We start from the raw sequence: 14,397 nt of genomic DNA on the forward strand, positions 1-14,397 counted from the left end.
GGGGGGGGGTGGGGAACTCAAATAGGATAAGATGCCCCGAACACAGAAATCAGTCCAATGAATGCGTTACTATGCTGCACACCGAAAAGAAGTTGGTACCTTCCGATAAGCTGCAAGAACTGAGACATGCCATTACAGTAGGTAGTCTTTCCCGAACCAGGCGGACCGATTACAACTTGCCCAAACACCATCTTCGTTTTCCACTCTCTTCCTCCACCCAAAAACAGACCTTTAAAAATTCCTTTGCCAAGAAATTTCCCCAAATAATCAAACTGCAAAAAGTCGAATCTAAAGATTCAGAAGCATCAAATGCTGAGTAACATAGGACGGGGAAAAAGAGGCCTGCAAAGCACACTTAAACTCGTTCAATTCAGCCAACTAGGGCTTTATATAGCAGTTTTTCGCCAAAGAAAACCCGCGACGAAAAAGGCGGTTAAAAATAATTAGGTAAATAAACTTAAATTATAATGATAAGATATAGACGAAAATTTAGGGGCATTCCGAGAATCGAACTCGGGACCTCTCGCACCCAAAGCGAGAATCATACCACTAGACCAAATGCCCCGATGAAAATAATGTCCGTTACAAAAATATCATTAAAAATAATATGGTAAATAAACATATTATAATTATAAAATAAAAATAAATAAATAGGCAAAATATTAGGGGCATTCCGAGAATCGAACTCGGGACCTCTCGCACCCAAAGCGAGAATCATACCACTAGACCAAATGCCCGAATGATATGAAGGCATTGAATTAAGCAATTAAAATTATTGACAGCAGCTCCTTCAAGAGCCATGGTTGAGATCCTAAAGGATCTAATTTTCTTTTTAATAGAATAGAAGGGTTGAAGCCCTTTTTAGAACTAAAAAATCCATGGAACTCAACTCTTTCAACTAGTGTAACGTGGCTGGATGCTTCTAATCAACAATAATTCTAAAAAGGAGGGATATTAACACATCACTGATTCCAAAAATCATGAATAATATGTCGGTATAAATTCGTGAAGAGTGCTTGAAAGGTCTACGCTGTTCCAACCCAATCATTCCAATACCCATGTTCCATGCCCACCTTCCCTCTCCCTTTCCCTTTCCCTTTAAATATTCTTTCAATACACAACTTTTGACAAAAAGAAAATTTGAAAGATCTTCCATTCTTATTTTTATTCTTTTTTAACAAAGATTTTAATACCCGTTTACAAATCTAAAACCCACGAACTCCCAAGTAATTATAATTGTGTATTTCCTTTGAATTTAAAAATTGTTAAGTACGCACGGAAGTTAATCTCTACTAGTAAAATATTGTTACGTATCATTGTTGAGCTGACATCTCAATATGTACAGATGACTGCCGCCATGTGGCAAGCTTGATTATGCTATTTTCACCTGTTGGACCCTTGTAATTGTTATTTCAAATAGTTTTAATAGGCTTATTAGTATTGTTTTTTGTGTTGAAAATCTTAGCTTTAATGACGAAATTGAGAGCGAAAAGAAAAAAGGAAAAGGAATAAAAGAGACAGGAAGGTGGTTGGTTGGGTTGGATTGAGTTGGGTGCTTCCAAGTTCAGACAAACCGATTACCATTTATGCCCTCCATCTCTAGATTTGTCTATTTCAATCTTGCTTCCATTCCCAATTTCTATCTCTCTGCCTCTTCCCCCCTTCCTTATCTCTTTCACATTGTCTCTTCTTCTTCTTCATTTCTGAAGCACCGATTTGCAACAGCCATGGCGTTTGCAGGAACCACCCAGAAGTGCATGGCCTGCGACAAGACTGTCTATTTGGTCGACAAGCTCACTGCTGACAATCGTGTCTACCACAAAGCTTGCTTCCGCTGCCACCACTGCAAAGGAACCCTCAAGGTAAATCAAATATCAAATCAAACTGTTTTAGATTCCCTGTTTCTGGGCTCTCTTCAATTCAATTCATCCATATCATGAGATCTCAGATCGCTGTCTCCAACCTTAATTTTGGTGGGCTTTGTTTAGATTAAACCATTCACTGATTACAGATCTGTCTTGCAGCTAAGCAATTACAACTCCTTTGAAGGGGTGCTCTATTGCCGCCCACACTTCGATCAGCTCTTTAAAAGAACTGGAAGCTTAGATAAAAGCTTCGAAGGTATTAAGTAGGAAAAAAAAAAAGAACATATTTTTGAATCTTAGTCTTCAGCTCAATCCAACATTCTGGGTATATTGATTTTAGGAACACCAAAGATTGGGAAGCCGGAGAAACCAGCTGATTCTGAGGTAGCTAGCTAAAATTTGTTTGGTGTTTTCAACTCGAAATTTCTTGTTCTTTAAGGGTTTGCTCAAATGCATTTAACAGAGACCGACAGCGACCAAGGTTGCAAGCATGTTTGTCGGCACCAAAGACAAATGCCTCGGCTGTAAGAACACAGTGTATCCGACCGAGAAGGTAAGCTCTGTTTCTGATTTGGGTAATTGAAATAATTTTAGATTCAAAAGAGACCCATTTGAACGTTTGTTTTGTTGGTTCTTTCTTTCTCAGGTTTCAGTGAATGGAACCTCGTACCACAAGAGCTGCTTCAAGTGCTGCCATGGCGGATGTACAATCAGCCCATCAAATTACATTGCCCATGAAGGCCGACTTTACTGCAAGCATCACCATACCCAACTCATCAAAGAAAAAGGAAACTTGAGCCAGCTGGAGGGAAGCCATTAAAGGACCTTAAGCTCGTAGGCCCTTTTTATGTGGCTCCATACCTCTCTTCCTCTTTAGTCCTGCTTTTACGCTGTTCCCTTTTGAATTTTCAGCACTACCCTTTGAAATTCGAATGCTTTTGTAGAACAAAAGAAGTTATCGTGTGGGTGTCTCTGGTTTTTCCCTCTGATTCCAGCTTCGGTTACTGAATTCAAAAATTAAAAAAATTTATGTTAAAAGCCAACGTGTTGATCATCCGCCATTAAAGAACATCAACAGTCTCCAAAAGAGGCCGTTCGTTAATTTGTCCTTTTTGGACGTCGGCATTCACGAACTATATGATTATAATTCAAGATTAAACTATACATAAACATATACCGATTATACGTAATTTCTAGACATGGGTTCTTTCAGAAAGTTCCAAAATTAACTAAGCTAGGCTATGGCTACGGCGAAGGCTACGCCTATGGATTTGTTTTACTTCTTTTTCTTTATACATCTTGATTTGATTATCAAACATTCATACAAATGGGTTTGGAAGCATTATTTTTCTCTCTTGTTTGAGTGTGGAACCTCCACGTGAAGAGGTAGTCTCGGGACACGCAAGAAAGTTTGATGACATCACAGAAGGCGGTGATGGAATTTTTCTTTCCATCACTGTTTCCCCATTCGATTCTCACCCAGCAAGAGAACCCATTTGAGGAATGAGACACCGCCGCCGCATCGGAGAGGTGGAGCATCACTTCGCCGCCAATTCTTCTACCTTTGAGCCGTTCGTCTCCGGTGACCATCGAATCCAGCCACAGGCACTCTGGCTGCCCGATCATCTCCTTGTAGGCCGAATTCGCCATTCTCACTTTGTTGTTCGAGTCCGATATGACCGCCGGTAACACCTCGGATTCCACCTCCTTTTCCACTTCATCTGGTTTCTTCGGCGCCTGTGGAGTACTGCTGGAGCGGCTCGGGGTTTGGGCTTCATTGATGCACCCAACACGAATGCTCGAGCCAACGGGGCGAACAGGGTGCGGTGTTATAACGTTGCAGGTGGAAACTGGACCTTGAAGTTGCCGCAACAGATCCTTCTCTTCGGGAATTTCAGGAACGACCGCACAAGCGTTAAATTCCATCCCATTTTCTTCATCAAAGGAGTTGACGAAGTTAAAATCAGAGCCGGCACTGGTTTCATCAGAAACAGAGGACGGCGGCGCACATGGAAGAAGCGGAAGCGTCACAAGATTAGAATTTGCAGGCGCATCATCAAACCCACCAGCGCCATTAACAGATACAACAGAAAGCTGAGGAAGTAAAGAGCCAGAGCGAAAGGGGTGGATCGAGAAAGTGGAGGGCGTAGTAGCCCTGGATCGCTTCAAGGCGTGAGGCGAAATGGGGGCAGCGCGAGGTCTCTTGCGGGTACGAGTGGGTCTGGCCTGTAAGTGTGGCCATACATTTCGAAGAAACGTGGAGGAGGAGGGGGGAATGTTGTGGGAGTGATCGGTGGTGGGGAAGGGGGAGGGGGGTTCGGGCTTAGGGGCGATGGGCCGGTATCTGGACATGATCTCGGCCGTCTTGTCAGTGGAGGTGAAGGGAGTGAGGGTCTTGATCATGGCGGTGGAGGCGAGGGGGAGGGGAAGGGGGAGGGGGGTTGGTGGAGGAGGGAAATGGGATTTAAGTTGAGGGGGGATAGAATGGAACGGTGGGGAGTGGCGAATGGGGGAAGGGCAACATGAAGCAGGAAGGGAGGGGAGAGGGACAGGTGGGAGTGTACGGTGGGGTACGTGTAGGAAAAGAGGACATGTGGGAAGGGGTGGGGCCATGCAGAGCCAACGCATATCCAATCCAAGAGATGAGAATAAGGGGGGTGGGAATGTGAATCAATGGGCTTTGAGGGGAAGGTGTGGAAGGGAGGGATTGCGGGCCAATGCGGAGGGCGTTGCATGCAAAGGGGATTGGAGGGATGGCGGGTGGAGGTGTGGGGCGTTGGAAAAGCCGCCCTGTTTGTTTCTAGTTTTGGTTCAATGGTTGGTTGGAACTGGAAGTGGCGAGGAGGGAGGGAAGGAGGGTTTAGGTCCATTATTGAGCTGCCTCTTCGGTTTCTGCCCAATTTATGCTTTGCTGACATCTGGATGAAAAGGAAACAGGATACTGGTCTGAACCCAGTTCTTACAAGAAAAAAAAAAACATCTTTAATTTCCCTTTTTGTTATTTTGTTTTGAATTTGATATGAATCGGCCTTTGTGTTGGGTTTGCAGCATTATGTACTCATTCTTGGTTTCTGTGTGCTGATTCCTAGTTTGATTGTTCCTCAAATGGGTGGTGGCGATTTAAGACAGTCTTGCACTAGATTTTACGGCTACTCTTGGAATTCTCCAATGTCTTTAGCTTATTGGGTTTAGGAACTCGGGTTGGGAGGGGCAAGGTGATTCTGACCCTGTTGTTTGTTTCGGGATTCAACACATTATTTCAGTCCTTGTTTGGGCCTAGACTTTCAGTTCTGGTCGTCCCTTCATATGCCTATCTTGTTTCTACCATCTCAGTTCTTTTGGCTAAAAGATTATGTTTGATTTCATTCACTTTAGTCGGGTGCGCAGCCTCACAATTTTTAAAACACATGTGATAGAGAGTGCACCCTTATAAGAAATGCTTCTTCTTTTTCCATTCTTCCTCTTTCCAACCAACGTGGATCTTACCATCACCCTCAAATAAAAGATGTTTTCTTTAATCAATGTAGGATCTTGCATCCACCCACTTGAGACTCCGCGTCCTCGCTGTCACAACGCCTCGCCGTTAACATATATTGTCCGCTTTTACTCGTCATGCATTGACGTTAGCCTTATAATTTTTGAAACGCATCTTCTAAGGACAAGTTTCCACACCGTTACCCTTTGAAGCCAGCGTTCTCGATTCTTGTAAGGAATGTTTTGTTCCCCTCTTCAACCAACACGAGATTTTGCGGGTAGGAATCTGAACTGACATTTACTTGTTGAATACTTGAGAGATTGGTTCAGACCATCCAAGGAACTGAAGGTGCTCTCATAGTAATGCAATAGCCTTCCAATGGTAATGCAATAGCTAGCCTCTTGCTCTTCAACCTTACCTTGGCTATTAATTCCCTTCCTACTGTTCTTTGCTCTTTTAAGCTAGCAAAACGCGCAGAAATTGGACTCACAAGCAAGTAACAGTTCATGTTTATCCTCCTTTTCAGTTTCACAAAGTGCATAGAGGGTATCACAAACTTTTCTTGATTGCCTTGTGCCTTTGCACTACCTTCCTGTCCTCACTTACTAAAAACAAAAAGCCCAATGTATGATCGATATTCAGTGCTATATGCACACCTCCTGACTTTAAGTACTGTTTATAATCACAAGCCCACAAATACTCCATTTATCACATATATTAGATGTTAATGTGTTTGGAATGTTGGGAAAACCAACCCCATTTATCACATGTTGGAGTGTCTTTCTCTAATGGTTTTTAAATGTGTCGGGAAAATGCTGGTCTACTAGCTATGACAAGAATTGGTAGCAGAAGGGTGATCCAAATATATCAGCTGGCTTCATGATTTCCTTCTCTGTTCTGGGTATGCTGGGATGAATTTATGGACAAAATATTGATACTTTTTAAGCTTCGGAAATATCTCTACTTTGGTGAACAAGTCTGACTCGCTGTCATCATAAACAGGGAAATTTGGAGCACTTTTGGGCTCTGTTCCTCATCCAATTATTGCTGCTGCGTTGTATTGTGTCTTATTCGGCTATGTCTGTACGTACCCCCATCTCTCTAACTTGCCTCCATTTTTTCAATCCTTGTATTGCATCTAATGACGTGTGGAATCTGATTCTAGAATTGACAACACCAGCCACATGGTTTGTATTTTCCTGTGAATTATTAGATATTGCTTAAAATTGGTCACTGACATCCCCAGCCTCTTCTCCCCTTGGGTTTCTCCAATTCTGTAACTTGAACAGTTTCAGATCATAATTCATCTTGGTCTCCTCCTTTTTGGGTTTGTCAATACCACAATACTTCAGATAATATCAGTCGGAGCACGTCCACTCTGGCCATGGATGGGTAACCAGAATGAGACACAATAAAGAATCAACTATTTAAGTGAATGTTTTATCTCCCTTCTGCTTATTTATCCAATGCTCGTTCTTCTTATTCTGCATTGCATTGCAGTTTAATGATCTCGTGCTTGTGATCTTGTAACAGCTCAAACTTACTACTAACAGATGTTCGGCTCTGATACATTGGCACATTAGCATCCTCATTGGCACACCACCGGTGTCCAACTTTGATTCTGATACCATTTGTAATGGGGAACAAAGCAGGTGTGTGAAAACCTCTTCCTAGTAGACACGTTTTGAAACTTTAAGGATGACAACGGTAAGTAATGAGGTAAGTAATGAGCCAAACTGCAGAGTTTTTCATTCACTTTTCCATTTCAAACTAAGAAAAGAAAATTGGAAATCAGTGGAGGATTTGGTTTATTATCTGCTGAGTTTTTCTCCCTGCCAACTTGGATTGAAACAGAAACTATTAAATCAATCCAATCCATCAAAACTCGAGCTCACAAGAAAGGAACAGTTGCAAAATTCAAAACCCATTTCTAATTTGAAGCTGAGGTAATAGCTCTGTAATCTCACAAAGCAGTAATGGCTTCCCATTATTAGCAGCAAGGACTTTTAAACATCTAGTGTTTAATGCAAAAACGAAAAAGGCAGGTTTGACTTTAACTTAGCTAACATTCACGGATGTCGGATTGTTGTCTTTGTCCTGAAAGGGAAAGAAAGCAAGGGAGTGAGAGAAGAAAGAATCTTTGAAAAGGTGGAATTATGATAAGAGATGGCAACCAACCGGCCATGTTTGACCTTGCTTTCCACCCCATTGCTTTAGGGACCATCTTCTTTACAACCAGAGCCCATACTTCTCGAGCCTTAGCAAGAATTTGGCGAAATTTTGGGTAACTTTTAAACGAGTTCTACAACTCAAACCACTAACCTGCAAGGCCATTTTCCATTCTCTTTTTCTTGTAATGGAACTGAACTGACAATCACATAACAGACAAGAAGAAAAAAGAAGATGAATTATGAGAAAGGGATGGGATTACTTTGAGCATAAGCTCTCACGGCGTTGCTTTGGACTTCCTCAAAAGGCCTTATAACAATGGAGATGTATTCTTTACTCATATCATTCCCTAAATTAGCCAACTTGAGTCTCCCTTCCAACAATCCTCAAAACAAAGACAGTCAAACAAAAAACGGCGACCAAAACTAATCTCCTAAAAGGGGATTCGACCGTGGGGACCTGCAGAATCTTAACTTTTTGAGCGATTTTCTAATAGGGACACAACCTTTTGGCAATTAGAAGATATAAGAGAAGCTAAGTATGAACAGACAGAAAAAGCAGTAAATTCTTTCGAAAAAGAGAGCTCCATAACATCCCAAGCTCTCCATTGAACCACTCATAACCCAGTGAAGAAGCAGAAGAAGAAACCATGGCGATAGGAAAAGACAGAACAGGAATTTGAAAAATGAGATTTGCAAGTAAGATACACAGCAGTACACGATTATATGCTTGTCGGTTGTTTAACAAAAAATGGAAGTCTAAATCCTAATTTAACACATTTAATACCAAACAGCTGATAGAACACAAGAAAGAGAAGGAAAAAACAGGACACCCAGAAGAGGATAATGAGAAAAGACGATTGTTTTTATCGTCTTGTTTTGGTGATAGAGAGAAAAAGGCAGCCATGATGGGTCAAAAAAGGAGATAGAAAGAAACTGATGAAGATTAGTCAATGGGGTCATTAGGAAAAAGTAAAATCCAAACTTAATCAAAGCTGTTAATGGAAATGAGGGTGGGTTTGTTCCAAAATAGGCTTCAATTTTAATGGAAATGACAGCCCCACCATTGTACATTTTCAGGGGGACCTACTGTTGTCGCACATCCAAACGTTTGTCGCTTTAGATATCATCCATTGTTCTTGATTTGCCCATTGTTCTTGCCAACTGGCATCTCTGATGTGTCCACAAACAGATAAAGGAAGCAAAAACCAAAAGATAAAACGAGGGATAAACTAAGTCCAGGACTTTAGTGTGATTGTTTTGGTCCCTTTTTCCCCTCTTCAATAGAAATGCAACGCAGAGAAAGAGAAGATGGAAATTTTTGTTATATAAACAATCCAATTTCCATCGCCTCTTCTGCTACCTGATACCAAAAATTCCCTCAAAGCCTAACCACTGAATTGCCACCATGAATGATTGGTCTGCTACACATTATTGCAGTGGAGGTGAATCAGGTTGGACTATGTACTTAGACCAATCCTATACTTCAGACCATCGTTTCGGTGGCGGGGTTGATGGGGTAAAGGAAGCAAAAGCAAGAGCAGAGGAGGCGGATGAAGAAGATCTATCAATGGTGTCTGATGCTTCCTCAGGTCCACCACATTACCTTGAGGACAACGAAGAATTGTTTTACAATAATGGGTATTCTTCCTATACCTATTCAGCTTCAGATTCAACAATAAATTGCAGTAAGGAGGAGAATAAAAAGAGCAAGAAAAGCAAACAAAATGGCAGAAATCAGCAACCTTCTTACCTTGATGACACTGCTAGCTCCCCTGTATATGGCTACGGCAAAGCAAGCGTAAACAACAATTCCATCAGATTCTTCCGTGTAGGTCCAAGAATTCTTCTATCGTTCTTATGTTGTTGATTGTTTATCGTGCAGAAAATCAAGGCAGCAACAAGCAACAAAGCTTCGGAGGAGAATCCAGTTGATTTTTCTCAGGGATTCTCAGCAACCCACTTTAAGGTAAATTCTTCTTCTTCTTCTTCTTCTTCTTCTTCTTCCTAAAATCGAGCAAGTTCCTTGATGTGTTATTAACTCAAAAGTGAAACTTCAATTAAACACAGAGAAAAACTGCACTGAGGAAACAAAAATCAGCGCCAGAAGAATGAGGGTATTAGCGATTCCGCCGCAGCTTCCGATGCCCTTTTTGGGCCGTCAAGTAAATGACAACGACATGTTATAGAAATCAGAGGGATATTGTTCCTTTTATTATTATTATTATTCTCAATTTAATTTTCCCCCCAATGTTTTAGGCTGTGTTGGCTTCTCTTTTCCACGTTCTTGTCAAGGCAATGGGACACATGAAACACTAAAAACGGACCGAAAAATGGAAAAAGAAAAAGAGTTTAAAGCATAAATCTTAGATCTTAGTTTACTATAAACAGAAAATTCCTCACTCTATTTAATATATCCAAAAAAAAAATTAAAACAATTGGAGTAATTAAGAGTGAATGGTTTGAATCGTGGAAATAAAGAAAAAAATAAATTTAAATACATATTATTAAATGAAAAAGAAAAAGAAAAAGGGATGTGGATAAAAAAATATGGAAGGTGGCAGCATATTTCCCACAAAAAAGAAAAAAGAAAAGGAATAAATAAAGGGAGGAAGAAAATGATTAAGCAATAATAATAAGGGTCACAACTCAAAAGAGCAACTTTAATTTGGGGGCATTGGGAGATGCCAGCCTAGATGCTAAGTGACCAAACAACATCTGATTATTGAAGAGAAAATGGGAAAGAGACAAACATGTTGGAAGGAAGTCGAAAACGTAGAGCTTCGTCTAATTTCAAACCAAAAACGGACGACAAATAAAGCAACCCCACCACTCTTGGGACAAGACAACTACCGACTAGGAATATGATCCATTAAATGAAACCGCTCCAATTATTATTATCATTATTGTTATTATTACTATTATTTCTTTTCTGCACAATAAAAGAAAGAAAAAAAATCCATCTTTTTCTGCAGAAAATTGCGCCCACATCTTGGAAACGATGTGGATTCTTGGTAATGGACAACTCTGCCCACTTCATTCTAACACGTCCAATGCCAATCCTCTTTGGATCATTGTATTAAAACATTACAAAGCTTGAAGAACAGTCCATAAATGGAGAACCAAGCCCAGAAGCTTGTACACACACGCAACGGGGTAACCTGCAGTGCACGGTTCTTACCATCAACTCCAACGCAAGCTTCTTGGTGGCCACACATGAACTGATCGTTTATCTGAAACTACATTTCTGCACAATATCGTTTCAAAAAATATCCTTCTCAAAGATATGCATTGTATCACTACCATTTCAATCTATATGTTAAACAAACACAAATACTTTCTGTGGGAACATTGAGAATTCAATGGCAATAAGTTGTAGTTAGTGCTAAAAAAAATCAGGATGTAGAGTAAAGTCTTTCACCTGCTTAAGCCTGCAAGCCAGATCAATTTACCACCGAAACTCCACAGTAGGATATTATAAAAGATAACCTGGAAAGTATATTAATTATACTCCCAACTGTTGTTCATTCTGAATTAGCAGAGTATACTTCAAAACTATATAACCGTAGGTAAATAAGAATACCCTGCATTTGCACTGCAAATACTAACAACAAAGTAAAAGAACAATGTTTTGTTGGGGGTATTTTTTAGCTTTTCGATGGGGGTGGGGAGGGAAAGGCGGTGTGCAAGAACTTCTTAAGACTAAAGGAACTACTTTTAAGTTCAAAAAAAATAATCAATGATACAATACAACACTCTGCTTTAGACGCTCAGATAACCCCCCTCCCAAGAACAAAATTGTAGGAATCGAGAGATGTCATAGAAAGAATGGTGGATTCCAACATTCAAGTATATCCTAGAAAACGCCTTTAATATGAGGACTTAAGTCCCATATATATGTCTGTGCACAGGTGGGGCATCGAAAGTGTTAACCACTTCTAACCATGGTTTTTCTATAATCAAGAGTGAAGTTTTGGAGAGGTGCCCAATAAGTAAAACAGGATCTCTAAAAGGAAAATTTTCAAAATTCTTTCTACCATGTGGTCTACCCTCTGTTTGGCAGTCTCTTAGCTTTCGTTTCAGTTTTCCATTTATTGGAGTACCCCATAAATTCTTCACCGTTGAATCTTGTCCACTTATCATGACATATTCATCATTTTGGTCCACCGACATTCTAAAGTCAATCAAGCACATTGCCCTACAAAATAAAAGATATTTTTTCAGTCAAACGTCAAAATGTATAGACTGAGGTATGCAAGATCGAACAGAGATAAACATGAGTATAGCGCCAAGATTTCCTAACAATGAATATAGATCACTGATTCAATCAAAATCAACAAATAATCTGAACATGCAAAAGAGTGAAATATATTTTCAAGACCCGCAAGGATAATGGCACAATGGCTTTGTCATTAATGTAATATCATGAAATACTTGGTCACAAGAATAAGCATATATCTAAGTACAACTCTTCTTCCAGAAAAGTAGACAGGATATAAAAGAACTAAAAGCTTAGCACACAACAACGTAGTAATCAACCACACAACGGTGCAAGTCTATCAAATTCAAGAAACCAAATTTCATTTTTACAAGGGAAAATTTGTTCAAATATACTTCACTTCAGCGCATAAAACAGTGATATAGAGCAATACCTGGAACTATACACAATAACAGGCAACGAAGTGGTAGATGGTGGGAAAGAGAGACCAATAACCTCCCCAGGAAATTCTTGAAACCTCTTCGGGAGAGCTTGTGTATGCCGCATTGACCAGTCTCCTAATTGCTTGGCCTCAATATCAAAGGCATAAATCTGATTGGAAGAAGTAGTGACTACAAGCACATTGTTGTTCCATTGAGGAAAGCCTCCTGCTGTAATTGAGGCACCATCTAGTCTCGAAATGAACCAGTGTTGCCTGTTACAAGAGAAAAATAGTCCGTGCATAACTTTCTTGGAAACCATGAGAATGCAGATAGGAAGGGAGGGCAATGATAAGCTGCTGATGAAACAATACATCAGCACAACAAGATAACAAACCTCAAAATCTCCATATTGAATACGTATATATCTCCAAAGCAGTTGACTGCAGCTAACCACTGCCCATCTGAACTTGTAAATATTTTTGTTATAGGAGGTTCAGCGGGTGGCAATATATCATCCTGCTGCTCCCGGAAAGGCGTAAAACTATGTAAGACTTCCAAACTACTCACATCCACAACCTGTTCCCACGGGAAAGGGTTAAGAAATTAAATTAAATAGCACTCAATAAATTGACCAACCAATCCACCACAGAAGCATCAAAGGTCTTTAATATTAGCTTATTTGTTCACCAGGAAAACAGAAATCAATAGAATGCAATTAAAGAGTCCAACATATCAATCAGCTAAAACAATTCCCTCTCAACAGCAACAGATATAAAATGATACCCTCATATTTTATTGAAATAATTTTACAAAATAATCCAATAAATTCATACCACAAAATGTCAAACGTGCTTCATGAAATTAGAGGTAATAAGAAAAATATATCAATACAAATCAGGTACTGTATCATAGATTGATCTAGTAAGGCAACTTACATATATCCTTTTATCATGCCCTGCTATGATTAATCGAGAAGAATCAAAACTGAAGACCATAGAATGGGCAAATGGTAGCGTATTTGGAAGTTTCCTTCTATTAACAGTCCACGAACATTTGCTTCCTCCAGATTTCTTCAATTCATATAAGTTGGGTTTGGTGTGATCAGAAAATGCAAACAGCTTTCCAGAGTTGGAAATAGTACTGCAGATAATCTTTCGAGATGCCTTGCTCTTAACTCGAACCAATAAATCTGCCTTTGCAAGTCCCTTAGAAGGGCCACAAGTCTTATCTCCAAAGGAACCACATTTTGGGCGAACACACAGGATGTCCAAAGAGTGAGCAGCCTGAACAAGTAATAATGGTGCCTGGTTGAAAACTGTATTGAGTACAAGTTGCATAGGTACCCTTTGCGGTGCAGGACATATATCATGGGGAGAAAATTTGGTAAATTCCTGAGCAGAGTATGCAAACAGCTTTGTATCATCACCGCCTGACATTAACATTGGAACTCCCAGATGGGCCCACTTATGATAGCTAAAGTCATTAGGCTTCCTCTTATGACGAATTCTTTTCACCTCAACATCTTGGGACGCCTCTGCTGCTAAGAAAAACAAAATCTAAAAAGTTTAGGAAACAAAAGGGATCGTATTCAATCTTGATTATGAAATAAAGCTTCACCAACAAACAAGCCTAGAGTTCACCGCAGATGCATCAGGTGAAAAATGCCCAATTTTGGTATTGACAAAAATAACACTAACAAGGACAAAAACTAAAAAAAAATACCTTCTCGACAAATCGGTACTGCAACAGTCAAAGCCCTGATATCATGAGTATGAGCCCTTACATGACCAACATAAATCCATTTCTTCATAATTTCAGAAGAATACTTGTCTTCACTAGATACAACATTCTCGTTAGAGAGCCTGTAGAGAATGACCTACAAAGACAATATATTCACAAGACACAAGTGTTATGGAATTTGTTTTACCACATAGAAAGACCATAAAAAGATTAACTTAATTCCTCAGCAACTAAGCCTTGTAATTCAGGTCACCAGTGATTCCATTCATTGTTTGGGACAATGTGACAGACTGATAAAATTGAAAAGGAATTTTCTCAACAAGAATGAATTAATTTAACAAGCTCCAATAAGGAAAACAAATTAGGACAAATTATCAACTGATAAGCAATATGGACAGTGAAAATTACAAACTAGCCCCTTCTTTGTTCACACACACACACACAAAAAAAAAAAAAAAAAAAAAAAAAAAAAAAAAAAAAAAAAAAAAAAAAAAAAAAAAAAAAAAAA

General features: G+C 39.7%; 5 protein-coding genes and 2 non-coding genes across 8 annotated transcripts in view; 2 read left to right on the forward strand and 5 right to left on the reverse strand.

Annotated features, from left to right (window-relative positions):
- LOC111797745 (GPN-loop GTPase 2) overlaps positions 1-384 on the reverse strand; it is a 4,737-nt gene extending 4,353 nt beyond the window's left edge. The window contains exon 1 of the mRNA XM_023680864.1: positions 100-384. Coding sequence (XP_023536632.1) covers positions 100-191 — 92 coding nt within the window. The 5' untranslated portion in view covers positions 192-384. The remainder of the gene's footprint in view (positions 1-99) is intronic.
- Positions 385-492: 108 nt separating this feature from the next.
- TRNAP-UGG lies at positions 493-564 on the reverse strand. Its single transcript has one exon. It is a non-coding gene; the product is annotated as a tRNA-Pro (tRNA).
- A 101-nt stretch (positions 565-665) lies between these two features.
- On the reverse strand, positions 666-737 carry TRNAP-UGG. The gene has a single exon. It is a non-coding gene; the product is annotated as a tRNA-Pro (tRNA).
- A 784-nt stretch (positions 738-1,521) lies between these two features.
- Positions 1,522-2,908, forward strand: LOC111797623 (LIM domain-containing protein WLIM1-like). Its single transcript, XM_023680680.1, has 5 exons — positions 1,522-1,862; positions 2,025-2,121; positions 2,206-2,249; positions 2,329-2,418; positions 2,512-2,908. Exons 1-5 carry the CDS (start codon positions 1,587-1,589, stop codon positions 2,683-2,685), a joined length of 681 nt encoding a protein of 226 aa, XP_023536448.1. The 5' UTR covers positions 1,522-1,586; the 3' UTR covers positions 2,686-2,908.
- Positions 2,909-2,926: 18 nt separating this feature from the next.
- On the reverse strand, positions 2,927-4,268 carry LOC111797378. Its single transcript, XM_023680363.1, has 2 exons — positions 3,345-4,268; positions 2,927-2,998 (listed from the first exon to the last, which is right to left on the reverse strand). The coding sequence occupies exons 1-2, from the start codon at positions 4,266-4,268 to the stop codon at positions 2,927-2,929; spliced, it is 996 nt and encodes a 331-aa protein (XP_023536131.1).
- A 4,236-nt stretch (positions 4,269-8,504) lies between these two features.
- LOC111797395 lies at positions 8,505-9,866 on the forward strand. The gene is made up of 3 exons (XM_023680384.1): positions 8,505-9,309; positions 9,394-9,477; positions 9,579-9,866. Exons 1-3 carry the CDS (start codon positions 8,917-8,919, stop codon positions 9,621-9,623), a joined length of 522 nt encoding a protein of 173 aa, XP_023536152.1. The 5' UTR covers positions 8,505-8,916; the 3' UTR covers positions 9,624-9,866.
- A 1,208-nt stretch (positions 9,867-11,074) lies between these two features.
- The window catches only part of LOC111797181 (U3 small nucleolar RNA-associated protein 4 homolog), a 5,929-nt gene continuing 2,606 nt past the window's right edge, over positions 11,075-14,397 (reverse strand). Inside the window, exons 7-11 of one of the 2 annotated variants that reach the window (XM_023680123.1) lie at positions 13,872-14,025; positions 13,085-13,686; positions 12,544-12,725; positions 12,161-12,421; positions 11,075-11,706 (exon numbers count right to left, since the gene is read on the reverse strand). In XM_023680123.1, coding sequence (XP_023535891.1) covers positions 11,391-11,706; positions 12,161-12,421; positions 12,544-12,725; positions 13,085-13,686; positions 13,872-14,025 — 1,515 coding nt within the window. In that variant the 3' untranslated portion in view covers positions 11,075-11,390. Of the gene's footprint in view, positions 11,707-12,160; positions 12,422-12,543; positions 12,726-13,084; positions 13,690-13,871; positions 14,026-14,397 lie in introns of both variants that reach the window. The other variant, XM_023680122.1, reaches the window with a different exon arrangement.

Source organism: Cucurbita pepo, chromosome LG06 (genome assembly GCF_002806865.2).
Source record: "Cucurbita pepo subsp. pepo cultivar mu-cu-16 chromosome LG06, ASM280686v2, whole genome shotgun sequence".
Taxonomy (NCBI): domain Eukaryota; kingdom Viridiplantae; phylum Streptophyta; class Magnoliopsida; order Cucurbitales; family Cucurbitaceae; genus Cucurbita; species Cucurbita pepo.